The sequence below is a fragment of the Daphnia pulex genome, chromosome 12, assembly GCF_021134715.1.
Source record: "Daphnia pulex isolate KAP4 chromosome 12, ASM2113471v1".
In the NCBI taxonomy this organism is placed as follows: domain Eukaryota; kingdom Metazoa; phylum Arthropoda; class Branchiopoda; order Diplostraca; family Daphniidae; genus Daphnia; species Daphnia pulex.
The window spans coordinates 767,561-780,436 of NC_060028.1; the positions used below are offsets into that span (position 1 = coordinate 767,561).

Consider the following 12,876-nt stretch of genomic DNA (forward strand, 5'->3'; position numbering starts at 1 on the left):
TAAGTTAAAAACATCATTGGCACACCGATCGCATCGGTCTTTACAGTCTGCTTATCGTCTGAATGCGGAGACATTTGACCGTTCCATGACCATCAAAACTGGCCTTGCCTTTTTGCGTTCACTGATTTTTTGCAACGGTCATCAGACAGTTTAAACAATTGTTTTTAAAAGACTCTTTTCAGTACTAAAATTGTAAAACGTATTGTTTTCGCGCTGCTTGAACGTTGTGACTATGTCTTGAATCGCGTTTCATGTGAAAGCTGCTGTTCAAGTAGCCGCGTCTGATTCTACTTTGCGTTTAGATTATTATTTTTTTTTTTACAGTTTTTGTTTTGTCTCTTTTATTTTCTAGTTCCACCCGTTGGATCGATTGCCGGAGTACACCAACAATTCCATCCGGATGAAAACTTCCATTCATGCATCGCTAGCGCTCGACGAGACGTTCTTTTCTTTTTGAGGTTAGATTTTCAATTTCTATCATTTCCCTCGTCATTATTTTACGTTGGTCGACCCATGGATTGGTCAAAGTTTCGGTTTACTGTGGTGCGAAATTCGAAGGTTTTCCGATTTTCAAAGGCAGAGCATTTTTATCATCAGATCTTATCTTATGGCCATACTTGCCTAGTTGCCTTATCACCTTGTTAGCTACGCGTTTTGTACAAATGCTGTCTAAGATAAAAGCGATCGAAAACGACCAGCTTTATTTGAGTTGTAGTGTCGGAAAACCTGAACTAATCCGTTAAAATAACCAACGACGTAAACACACTGCATTTTTAATACAGTTTGGAAAATAACAATATGTAGACGGCGATAAATTCGTTACACCAGACGAGCCTTTTCATCTGACCAATAGATCGCAGCACTTATTCGGGTCGACCCGTGTCGTTCCAACAATCCCGGATTATTTGAATTTCCCAGAAAAAAGGGGTTAGGGTCTTCAAGACGAGGGGGAGGGTTAGAATGAATCCATCATGGCCGCCGATCTTTTGGAACAATTTTCTTTCCCCGCTACCTCTCCTTTTAGTCAGTTGGCGTTTGTATGGCGACACTTGTGCATGAAGTTTCGGATCTGCTCACAAAATTTGTTTAAGTGTATTCAAATTTTTCGTTATCTGTCAACAGAAACATAGTGTCGCATTGTTTAAAGTTTTTGCGTCGACGGAACTGGTTACAGAAGTCCTTACTTGATACTTCACACCTTCGTAGTCTGTGCATGTGCTTCGATGTGCTTCCATAACGGACATAATCCAGGTGACGCTCAGCAAACAGTCCAGATTAAACGGTGGAATCAAGTTCTTATTATTTGTTAAGCTTTGTAGGATAGCAAATCTCTACATTTTCTTAAGTTAGCCTAAGTAAAAGAATTTTGATATTCAAATGCCGTTATGCCCGATTTAATGTAGTCACAACAGCCCATCATTTTCGGAGTTAAGCTGGGAGTTTTTTACACATAGATTTATCTATTCCATGCACGGACCATTGAAGTAAATTAATTATTTGATGCTGTTGATTTCACTTTTTTATGCCTTTTAAAAAATTATTTTCATACGAGCCAACGATGATAAACAGCCATTTTTACTAACTTACGAAATTGTGGGAAAGGAAGGGATTTGCCCGCCAATTATCTGAAATTGGAGGTAGAGAGATGAAATTAATCCATGATGGCGGACTATTTGTTTATTACCAGTCCTCTTTTTCATTTGGAGTCACCACGGAGTGTGAAGTGTGAACCAGTTTTATTTTGGCAACTGATGTCATCTAATAACTCATCTTTCGTAAGCTTCATTGTGCTGATTCAATCAGATTTATTTCGGGTCTACTCTCTTGTCAGTGATCATTTGCTTTTGTGTTTAGACTAACTTGATATGAAGCCAGTTGAAGAGCTAATGATTAAGCCATTCCACCTACCACTGTACCACGGCACAGTAGGTTCACTTGCGTTAACTCAACTACACCAACCGCTAAAATAAGACATATTCAAGTTCTTTTCTTTCAGTTACCATCAGTAAAATGGATGACATTTAAATATTTTCATATTGATTTATTAGTAACCTGCTAACAACATTTTAGTTATGGTCAATATTTGAATGTAACTAAGCCTTGGTTTCTCTTGTTCATGAACAGGTTTCGTCGGTGGAAAGACCTTGCTGATTGGGACGGAGAAAATGTCTGGCCATGTCTACGACCCCCTTTCCTGGTGTGTGGATGGGAACGACGACACTTGGGGCAGCAGCCAGCAGGTAAGAAGAAAATCTACTCACATTAAGATTTGCGATGGTAGTCCATCTAGATTTAATTTTACGAGAACTATCAAATAGTTAGTTAATTTGACAGTTGGGAGAAGTATGACTTGACTTTTTATTGTAGAAGAAATTCTGTCAATCACCTGTAAAATCCAAACTTCTTTTCATCCGATTCGTCTTGAGCATATCGCATAGAATTCATAAATCACGGGTCATTTACTTGATTTTTGTGTTCGGCATTTACAGTTGTTCGTTTATGTTTATATTCCATTTTATAAATAGTTGAACCATTTCTTTTTTTTTTTCTAAAGATATTTTCTTCCCTCCTCCAAACTGTTTTCAGTTCCTCGATTAGTCCATGCTCGTTAAATATTGTGCAGTGTAGCGCATTTTGTCCGCAATTATTTAAAGGAAACAGTTGATCTGGGCTCCCGTATCACCCAGCATGACATCGATAATCTCAATCCCTTTGTCAAAAGATGTTGCCAAATGATGTGGCGCACGACAAAATTTTGTCTTCTAGATCAGGATATGCGCTGCTTATCATCAGGGATCCTCCTGGGATCTAGTTAGATGCCACATCCATCGTTATCGAAAATGGTGGTTGTTGCTGCCATTTCGAAATGTCACGTTGGACGAAGCAGGTTGTTTTCTTTTGGCGAATTTTTTAAATGTTACTGAATTTCCTACGAGTCTCATTTATTAAAATCTGCCAACCAATAATTGCGAACCTTTTTCCAGCATGTGCCGATATAGGGAATCCTGTAGTCTTCAAGTCCGTGATTGATGTTCTGTAGCTTTTCGATTTTTTTTTCTGTTTTTTTTTTATTCTGTTACTCACTGACACGCAAATAGCCTATGTGATAAAAAAGGCACATTTCTGAAATCTGTCAGATTGAGTTGGAATTGCAGTTTGAATTCGAGTGACCGCCAGATCCTTCGAATTTACTACCGTTTACTACGAAACGGAAGGGAGTTCATATGACGTTAGTTGAATGAACACTCCCTTTACGATCTGTAATGATTGGTTGTCCCGCAACTGTGCCTTGACTCTGATAATTTAAACGTATTTGGGAGCTTACGAGTAGGTCGGTAAGCTTATTTGTGTGGGCGTTAAGTTGTGCGTTTAAAGTCGTTTTCAAGTGATATTTGGTGCTTATTATGAACTTGCTAAAATCATCGGGTCGTTTTCTCCCTTGATTGTTAAGCCAGCTTTTGATGTTACCTGTTTCGTCCTTTTACTTTTGCTCCTTCTTGAATTTTTTTTTCTGTTCTGTTAACTGAGCGTTTTAACATTATGCTTGATTGGAAACTTGCAGTTAAAGTAACAAATTTTTAATTAAAAACGATTGGCAGGACCACAGATCATGCGCTTTGACGGATTGCAGTTTTTCGTTGCCATTTTCTTACGTAAAATTTTCGAGTTCTTTTTACGTGTTCCACAAAACGTTTTCAATTGTTGTTGTCTGTGTGCGAGAGCCCCACTGTAAAATTAATTATCAAATGCAATCGCCTCGTACAGTTAGTGAAATGTTCTTTTTTCAGGCGAGCTAGCGAGGAGAAGGCAAGTTCAAGTTCGAAGCCAAAGTTGACTGTAAGTTTCAATATTGAGTACAAAGCATAATCAACAAAATGTTGGTGATCGATGCATTTTATTTTCTGAACTTTGATTGAGCAATTTCTAAGAGTAAATCAATTCATATAATCTTTAAGTGATGTTTTGAAGGATGGCCTTGCACAGTTGAAACTAAGATTGACGTGCATGATGCTTTGAAACGGAGCCAAGATATTTTTGTAGTCAGCCTCCTTTGAGAAAAGATTTCCCGCTAACACCAGCAAATATATGACAGTTTCTTCTGTGTACTGCTCGGTACTGCTTGAGAAATGTCATCCAATTATTTTATCATAGCAGATAAAATAATAAAGGAAAATCAAAGTTGTAATTGAGTGATGAAACGTGTCTTACGATGGAATCAGCAATAATCGGTCATAACTCATAATCGTGAAACATTTCAAGAGGCAATACTTTTCCCCAGTTTTGTTCTCCCTCGTTTCTTGTTGCCGCTGAAATGGGAAAATGTTTCGGCGTCGACTAACCTGTTACTGAAATCGTTGAGCCTTCACAGTCGATGACGTATGATGTTATGTATTCACCGCCTTATTACTAGCTTTAATGGGTTTTAATTTCTGAAACATAACTTATTCTCAACTATTACTTTGTCAGCTGTTTCACGTCAAATATTTCTTGGAAAATGTCAACAGTTCAAATAATATATTTCCCCTTATTAGAAACACTTCACATGATTGAAACAGAGCTTACAGGCACACATGTTTATGTAAGAGATGCTTCGTCGAAGAGTTTTATGATTTCATTGAAATTTCTAGTCTCATTTTCTCGTAATAATGATCGCACGTCAATGCCATTCACGATTCACGTCGCTCCCGAGTTGGATTAATAATTTGATTGCGTCGATTAATTTTTCACTTGAATTTATCCAACACAATAAATGGAGTGCGTTGCTTCCGTAGTTGTTTTTCTCATTGACGTCGATCCCGATTTGGGTTAATAATTTGATTGCGTCGATTAATCTTTCGTTTGAATTATTAAGACACAATAAATGGAGTGCGTTGTCTCCGTAGTTGTTTTTCTCATTGACGTCGATCCCGAGTTGGATTAATAAATTGATCGTGTCGATTAATTTCGGGCTCGAATGAAATTGGCACACTAAATGGAGTGCGTTGTTTCCATTCTGGTCTTTCTTATTCACATCAACCCCCTGCCGGATCAATGTTTTTAACTTTTCGTTTTGATTTGTCCAAGGGAAGAGTATGGAGGTAGCTGGGTATCTTATCATACAGAGTTCAAACAGTTCCTTTTCTTTTTCTGCAAGCTACGTTGAAATCAAGAAATATTAAATGCAATAGTTAATGCAGCTTCTTGCCTGCAATGTAATTTTTACCTTATTTTTTTCTGATGTGAGTTGCTTAACGATATTTGATGAAGATATTCGTTCCGCTTCATTTTTTAACATTTCGGTAACAAGATCATATGCGTAGTGCGATCGATCTATTTCTGAAAAATGATTTCATGTTTAATTGCCGTTCAAATGTTGTTTTTTAACGTTAATAGGCTCAACTTACTATTCCTATTGATTGCTGTACCATCCAAGATGTTTTTAGGAATGTCAAACTCATTAGAACCGTAAATGTGTTGGCCGTCTAACAGAAGATAAGCGAAGACGAGACCTAATGCAAAAATGTCGCTTTTGACGGTGCCTCTGAGTTGCCGCTGCCCACCCGTTTGAGATTCCTGAAGTAGTAGTTTTAGCAACTCGGGCGCGTACCAGTTTCTGGTTCCTTTCACTCCACTAGTCATCGTAAATGTCCCTCGCTCATTCACGGTCCTGGACAGACCAAAATCAGCCCATTTCATTGTTACCTCAACGTCTTGCGTATTAGTGCTGGAGTCAACCGAGATGAGAACATTTTCCGGCTTTATATCTCGATGAATTAAATTCTTGGAATGTATGTACTCGAGACCCGAAGCCAATTGCGAGAAAACTTCAAAATGGTATGGCAATTTAGGCCCTTTGTATTTTTCAGGATGATCAGGCCTTAGAAATACCTGATCCAATGACGCGGTGCAGAGCTCCAAAGCAAATAGCCTATACAAGTTGTGCCCAGTTGCACACATTATCTGCAATAACCTTTAAAAACGCAGTAATTTAATTTCGGTAACTTACATGAAATCGTCGGTGCGCTCAACATGGAAGAGTTTGACGATATTTGGGTGATCTAACTTTTTTAAAGCTTCTTCTTCATTACCGTTAGCCATGTTAAGGAGAACTCTTTTGACTGCCACTTCACGACCTTGAAACGTTCCTGGAAACACTGAACCATAGCCACCTTCTCCTAATGGAACTTCCCTATTGTATTGGATTTCCATGTTGTTGTTTTGTAACATTATCGCAACTTTGAAATTTCAGCACGAATGTGAAGGCTGTTAGGAGTGGTTTGACAGTGTGACTTGCTGCTTCGAACGAATCTTACGCAAATGCAGTCGACCGTCATAAAGTGTATGATAACGGAAAGCAATTTTTCAAAGATAGTGCTTTAGATAATCAGGTAAAAAAACAGGCGAAATATCCAACATTTGAAAAAATCTGGATGGCGGAAGCATTATTTATTCTTACACCATTTTTAGTCGAGTTATTTGTTCAAAAAATTGATGAGGTAGCGTTCAAGTGCAAGTGCACCTGAAACACCTTTTACCTCGTGTGAATTTTATGCTAAACTAAAAAATAGTTCCAAGATAGTTTCGTTTCCATTTCATGTATTTACACTGTTTTCTTATCAACTTCTCATGGCAATGGAAAACAAATATGTGTTGTTATCACTTCATGTGCATTATCACGTTCGGTACTTTTACAAGCGTATTCTAGATTGTTCATGCCAAATTATAGTTAATTTAAAATGACCAAAGAATTCAATTTTTTGTTCTTGCTAAAAAGTAAAAATTAATCAAATGAGTGGTGGGTAACCCGTATGAGAAGAAAATAGGTTTTGTTTTGTAAACTCGGAGCTATTCGGCCTCTTCTTGCGTTAACTTTTCACCTTGTTAACATTTGCTGATTTAGATTTTGAATTAACTTGATTATAAAAATACGTGAGTGATGATTTGACTCTTTTTTCAATCCGCATCATTGTTGTTCCATACGTATTCTCTTCTCCCATTGCCTCTTCCAGTCTTCCCGCTAATTTTTTTAATTTCCCAGGAAAGGGGTTAGTGTCTTCAAGACGAGGGGGAGGGTTAGAATGTATCAATGAATCCATCATGGCCGCCGTTCCTTCCTTTTTTCTTACCCCTAGTCCCCTACCCCTTTTTCCTGTCAGTATCGTTTGCAGGGCGGCTGGATCGCTTGTGTATTGTATGAAGCTTTCGAATCTGCTTTCCAAATTGGTTTAGTGCTAAAAAAATGTTTTTCAAACTTGTCCTCTGTTTGCAGAAACATAGTGTCTCACTGTTTAAAGCTTGTGCAATGTGCATTGATAGAAATGTTACTGGATACTTTACATCTTCGTGGTCTGTGCTTTACTCAAAGTAATTCCAAAATCGGCAAACTATACAAGAGATCGTACGGGGCACATTGAAACAGTTCCTCATGTTTTGTGCGGTTTTCTGATGAATATACATTGGAATGGTGACGAATGTCATCTGTCGGATCGCAGCGTGAGTTTTTTTAAATCTATTATTTATACTGTGTTTTTTACATTGTGAAGTGTTATTTCTTTTCTCGTTATCGAATGACGGTTGAACTATGAAACAGTCATTTGTAGGCTTGTAGCCCCGTAGTCACTTGCACACTTAACACATACGATGAATGCGAATGTGAAAAAGATGGCTTCATGCTCCACCCAGTCATGACAACTTTATTAGGTTCTTTGTTATTTAGTTTTTGTTATGACGTATTCATTACGCAAAAAAAGTTAGCCAATCTCTTTTTCAGTCACGGTGTTTTTATCCTTTAAACTACAAGATGTGTACAGTAACTTTATTTGGCAAAGCCACGTTCAAGCCAAATGTAATTCTTTCTTTCTAAACGGAACTTCGTGTAGTTCGGATTAAAATCGCAAGCGGGAGATTCACTGGCGAACCTTAAGTGTCACTTAGATGTAGCAATAGGAATTTTTCAATTTGTCACGTTCATGGGACAGTCACGTTTTCTATTGGCACACTGGTTGAATCCGATGATTTTCCGTTAAGGTTTGCATTTCTCCTTTAGAATGTCGTGCATTACGTCTGTCTGCTTATCACCTGAATGCGAAGACATTTGACCGTTCCACAAAATGCAAAACTAGCCTTGCCTTTTGCGTTCACCAATTTTTTGCTACGATCGTCAGACAGTTTAAAGAATTATTTCAAGACTCTTTTCAGTACTTTTACCACTTGCGAAATTGTACAACGCATTGTTTTCGCAGTATTTGAACGTTACTATTCTGTTATGACTTATGAGTCACATTTTATGCGGAAGCTTTCGATCACTATGTAGTAACACGTTTAAGTTGCGGCGTCTCATTCTACTTGGCGTTTAGAATCTGTATTATGCTTCTATTTAACTGGTTTTTGTTTTTTTTATTCTCTAGCTTCCTGGATTGGATTGACGGAGTAAACCAAAAATTCCATCCGGATGAAAACTGCCATTCATGCATCGCGATGAACCATGACCACCCCAAGCGCTCGATGAGACGTGGGGACCTTCTTTTCTTTTTGAGGTTAGATTCTAAATTTTTTTTACTTCCCTCGTCATTATTTTACGTCGGTCGGCCCAAGGATCGACCAAAGTTTCGGTTTATTGTGGTACGAAATTTCAAGGTTTTCCGATTTTCAAAGACAGAGCTTTTTTATTTTCTCTCATCAGCATCACCAAATCATATCTCATAGCCATACTTGCCTTATCACCTTGTACGTGTTTGTACAAATGCTGTCTAAGATAAAAGCGATTGAAAACGACCAGCAATATGTAAATGATAGCGTCGGAAAACCTGGTTTAATCCCGTAAAATAACAATTTAGACGACGATAAATGTGTTACTTTTCACACTTGTTAATCAAGCAATTCGTCTTAAAATTCCTTGGGCGGCGTCCGTACATTACAAGCAGTTTTTCATTTTATAATTAGACGATGAAACATGTCAATTGGTTTCTTTTCCATTTTGTTTTACTGATTATCAAATTATCACGCTGCCGGGAAATAATTTTAGTTATGTCTTCATGCGCGTTATCACCCGTTCCCTTAGCAACTATTTGCTAGACTGTACTTGTCAACACGAGTTAAATTTAATGGACCAAGAACTTTGAAAAATCTTGCTTTAGTTAATTTGATGCACTATTTTGCGTTCCAGCGCAACAAATTGACAACTACTAGCGAACATCATCAAGCATTTAGCTGCTATTAATTTAGCATTTTTGATTTTCCAGTAGACACTTGGAATTTTCAACGCTTGTAATAGAACAGCCGATCGCGCACTGTTATGCAAAGTTTATGTGACTATTCTCAACCTGACGTGCGCCACTAATTTATTATAGTTATCAATGACTTGTGAAGTTTATTCCCACCATCGTCAAGATTACCCATTTATTAAATAGTGGGTAAATGTAAACTTTAATTGTTATTCAGCAATCGAGGAGTGGTAGCGCGTAAAGCGACACCTAATAGAAGATATTCGTACTCTTTACTCTTTACTGTGTTGATGATGGAGAAAGAGTCGTACACTCGTAAGCTACTTTAGATTGTCTTACGTTAAATTTAGGTATATTTTCAACATGTTCCAACAGATGCAGTGTTTATTAATTATTTTTCAATTACCATTGTAGAGTTCAACCTGCAGACGGGCCGGCCAGTTTGCATGTCCTTCACGCTTGAAGGTCGCGGGGAACATTACGTAAAACTGTCAATGCGGTGGTGTGGGTGAGAACTGGACGTGTTGCATCATTATCAAGCAGGTACAAAAGCCAAGCAAGGGTAAGCTATATTTGGTATTCATTTTGATTTTGGTTATTGTAGACCCATCCCCAGGAACGTCAACCTAAAGAAGGAAAGGCCAGTTTGCATTTTCTTCACGCTCGAAGGTCGAAACAAAAACGTAAAACGTGTCATGCGACGGGGGAGAGGTTGGGTGAGAACGGGAAGCGTTTGCTTCATTATCAAGCAGGTACAATAGTCGCAAGGCTTAAGAGGTGGGTCAGGGTGAGAAAAAGAAAAAGTCGTATAAAAGGCGAGAGAAAAGGCTGCGGAACTCAGTCGAACGAGCATCTCCGACACGGCAACAACTGCTGTGCACTTATGGTCACCAACTGCATTTTCCGTCGCAAATATAGGTAAATATTCTGTTGGTTATTTTTACATGGAGTTGTGAATAATTCCACATTTATTCTATTTGTTCATATGTCGGTTATTATTGAATAGTAATGTTCAAATTTTTGATTTGTCTAGTTAACTATGGCGTCATACTGCTGTTTGGTGTTGTGTCTAGCTGATGGGCCAGGAATCAGTCGATGGCCGGCTGACGACGGCGCCTTTGAGCGGAGTCACTGCCAGCCGCTGCAAGCCCACCGGTGAATATTTCGATGTCGTTGACGCTGTAGACGCTGGCCAGGAGGACGATTTGGTGGATGAGCCGCGTTGCAACGATTCCTAATTCCCCAAAGTCAACCTGCAGATAGTTTGGTTAGTTTGCTTTTCCTTCACGCTAGATGGTCAGGCGGAACATTACGTAAAACTGTCATATGGTGGTGTAGAGGTTGGTTGAGAACGACACGTGTTGCATCATTTTGGAGTGGGTACAGTAATGCAAGGCTTAAGAGGTGAATCAGGGCAGGGTGAGGAAAAAGTCGTATAAAAGGAGAGAGAAAAGGCGATAGAATTTAGTCGAGTGAGCACCTTTGACACGTCAACAACTGCAGTGCACTTATTGTCACCAACTGCCTTCTCCGTCGCAATGATGGGTAAATATTCTGTTATTATACGTGGAGTTTTGTATTAGTACTAATTTTACTATCTGTTACTATGCCAGTTATTATTGAACGTTAATGTTTAAATTTATTAATTGTACAGCTAATTATGGCGTCGTGCTGCGTTCGGATGGTTGATGGAATGATGGCTGGGTCGACCACTGGTGTAACGATGCCTCCTGGATATGGCGGATGCCAAACCGCAATGCCACCACCTTACTACACAACATAAAAACACGGAACAGCCGTATACTACTCCGAGGATCCCGAGTACCTTGAGTTCCACTCAGTTCCTAGTTACATTGAGGGTCCAATTATTTCACCACCGAAGCGTCTAAGTACTACACCACCAAGGCACCGGTACACGATTCTGGATGCTTCCGCAGCTTACTACACCGAGGCTCCACAGTATCACACCACTAAAGGACCGGAGTACCCAACATACGCTGCCCCAGCTTATTACACCGAGGCCTTCAAGTACTTCACTACCAAGGCACCGGAGTACTTCACTACTACCTACGCTGCTCCAGCTTTCTACACCACTACCCACGCTGCTCCAGCTTACTACACCGAAGCATCCAAGTACTACTCTGCCCCGAACTACACAACTACAACTGAGGCGGCCAAGTGCTACGTAGCCCAGACTTACAACACAGCAGCTGCTCCTTCGTACTACGTTGAACTGTAATACTACACCGAGGCTCCAGTTTACTAAACCACAACCTACGCTACACCTAGATATTACGACGAATCCCCCAACTACTACTATATCGAAAAGGCCACACATTACACCATCACGTACACTGCCCCAGTTTACTTCACTAAGTATGACTCTGCTCCAAGCTACTACCAAACTGAGGCTCCTGTTTACTACACCAAGGCCACCGGGTATTACACTACAACCAAATGGTAAATATTGTGTCTCTGCATGGAGTTTTGTATTACTTTATTATTATTTTTCTATGCGTTAACTTGCCAGTGATTATTGAAATTTGATGTTTAAATTATTTACCGTCTAGTTAACTATGGCGTCGTGCTACTGTTGGATGTTGTATCCTTGTCAACGCCGCCTTCTTATAACACAACAACATACGCAACAATCGGTTACTTCACCACCAATTCCCCGGAGTATAATCCACAACTGATGTCCCGAATTACTACACCGAGGCCCCAAAGTATAACACCACCAAGGCACCCGAGTACTTCACCACCGTTACCATTTCCCGAACTACACCACCAAGGCAGCGGAGTACTACACCACCAAGGCAGCGGAGTACTACACCACCAAGGCAGCGGAGTACTACACCACCAAGGCAGCGGAGTACTACACCACCAAGGCACCCTAGTATTATTTCACTACTGAGGCTGCTCCAACCTACTGCATTGAAGCTGCGAAGTATTCCACTGCCCTGAGTTACTACACCATTAAGGCACCTGAATGTTACATCACAACCTTCGCTTCTCCAGTTAACTACAGGAAGGCTCTTAAATACTAGAACCGAAATTTCTGATTTATCTAACTGTGTTCAGCTTTGTCGGTTATATCTTAATAGTTACTAGTCACTTGGAATCGTTGATCTTAAATGAGAAAATAAATTGTTTTATGGTAATCATCTTCTACGACTTCTCTTAACACCATCAAGCATTTTTACCAGTTGAAAATATATTGACACAACTGCAACACATTATTTTTTTACAAATGATAATACACGGCAAACACAACTTAAAATAGGAATTGCTTTATTGTCCCACCTCCACCCACAATTCCACCACATTTTACAATCACATACACACATAAATACATACACACCAAAGTTAACCCGTTGGCTGCCACGCCATACAACCCGTAGGTTGCTCTCTACTACTCTACGCGCCACGTCTGAAGGATCTATGACCAAGGTGGGACTTGCCATTGCTGACAAGTCCGTGCTGAAAAGGGGGAACTACTGGTGCATTGCCTTGTAACAGGCGCCTTGCGGCAAATTTTGGGCTGGTGCGACTTTCCGACCCAGCGGCATGAAAACCACGAGGCCGAACAGCGCACGCAACCCGTGCTAAGGAGCTAGGGGAGAACAAAGGCGTGGCAGACAACGGGTTAACAAACACATACATATTACCAACA

The 12,876-nt window shown here is 39.7% G+C and overlaps 1 protein-coding gene and 2 long non-coding RNA genes across 3 annotated transcripts; 2 read left to right on the forward strand and 1 right to left on the reverse strand.

The window, feature by feature from the left end:
• The first annotated feature begins 1,051 nt into the window (after positions 1-1,051).
• LOC124208577 lies at positions 1,052-9,678 on the forward strand. The gene is made up of 4 exons (XR_006880510.1): positions 1,052-1,282; positions 2,125-2,240; positions 8,388-8,516; positions 9,618-9,678. It is a non-coding gene; the product is annotated as an uncharacterized LOC124208577 (long non-coding RNA).
• Positions 4,301-6,469, reverse strand: LOC124208574 (serine/threonine-protein kinase/endoribonuclease IRE2-like). The gene is made up of 4 exons (XM_046606403.1): positions 5,987-6,469; positions 5,385-5,908; positions 5,204-5,316; positions 4,301-5,134 (listed from the first exon to the last, which is right to left on the reverse strand). The coding sequence occupies exons 1-4, from the start codon at positions 6,205-6,207 to the stop codon at positions 4,658-4,660; spliced, it is 1,335 nt and encodes a 444-aa protein (XP_046462359.1). The 5' UTR covers positions 6,208-6,469; the 3' UTR covers positions 4,301-4,657.
• A 302-nt stretch (positions 9,679-9,980) lies between the features above and the next one.
• Positions 9,981-12,364, forward strand: LOC124208578. Its single transcript, XR_006880511.1, has 4 exons — positions 9,981-10,121; positions 10,237-10,748; positions 10,858-11,663; positions 11,774-12,364. It is a non-coding gene; the product is annotated as an uncharacterized LOC124208578 (long non-coding RNA).
• The last annotated feature ends 512 nt before the right edge of the window (positions 12,365-12,876 follow it).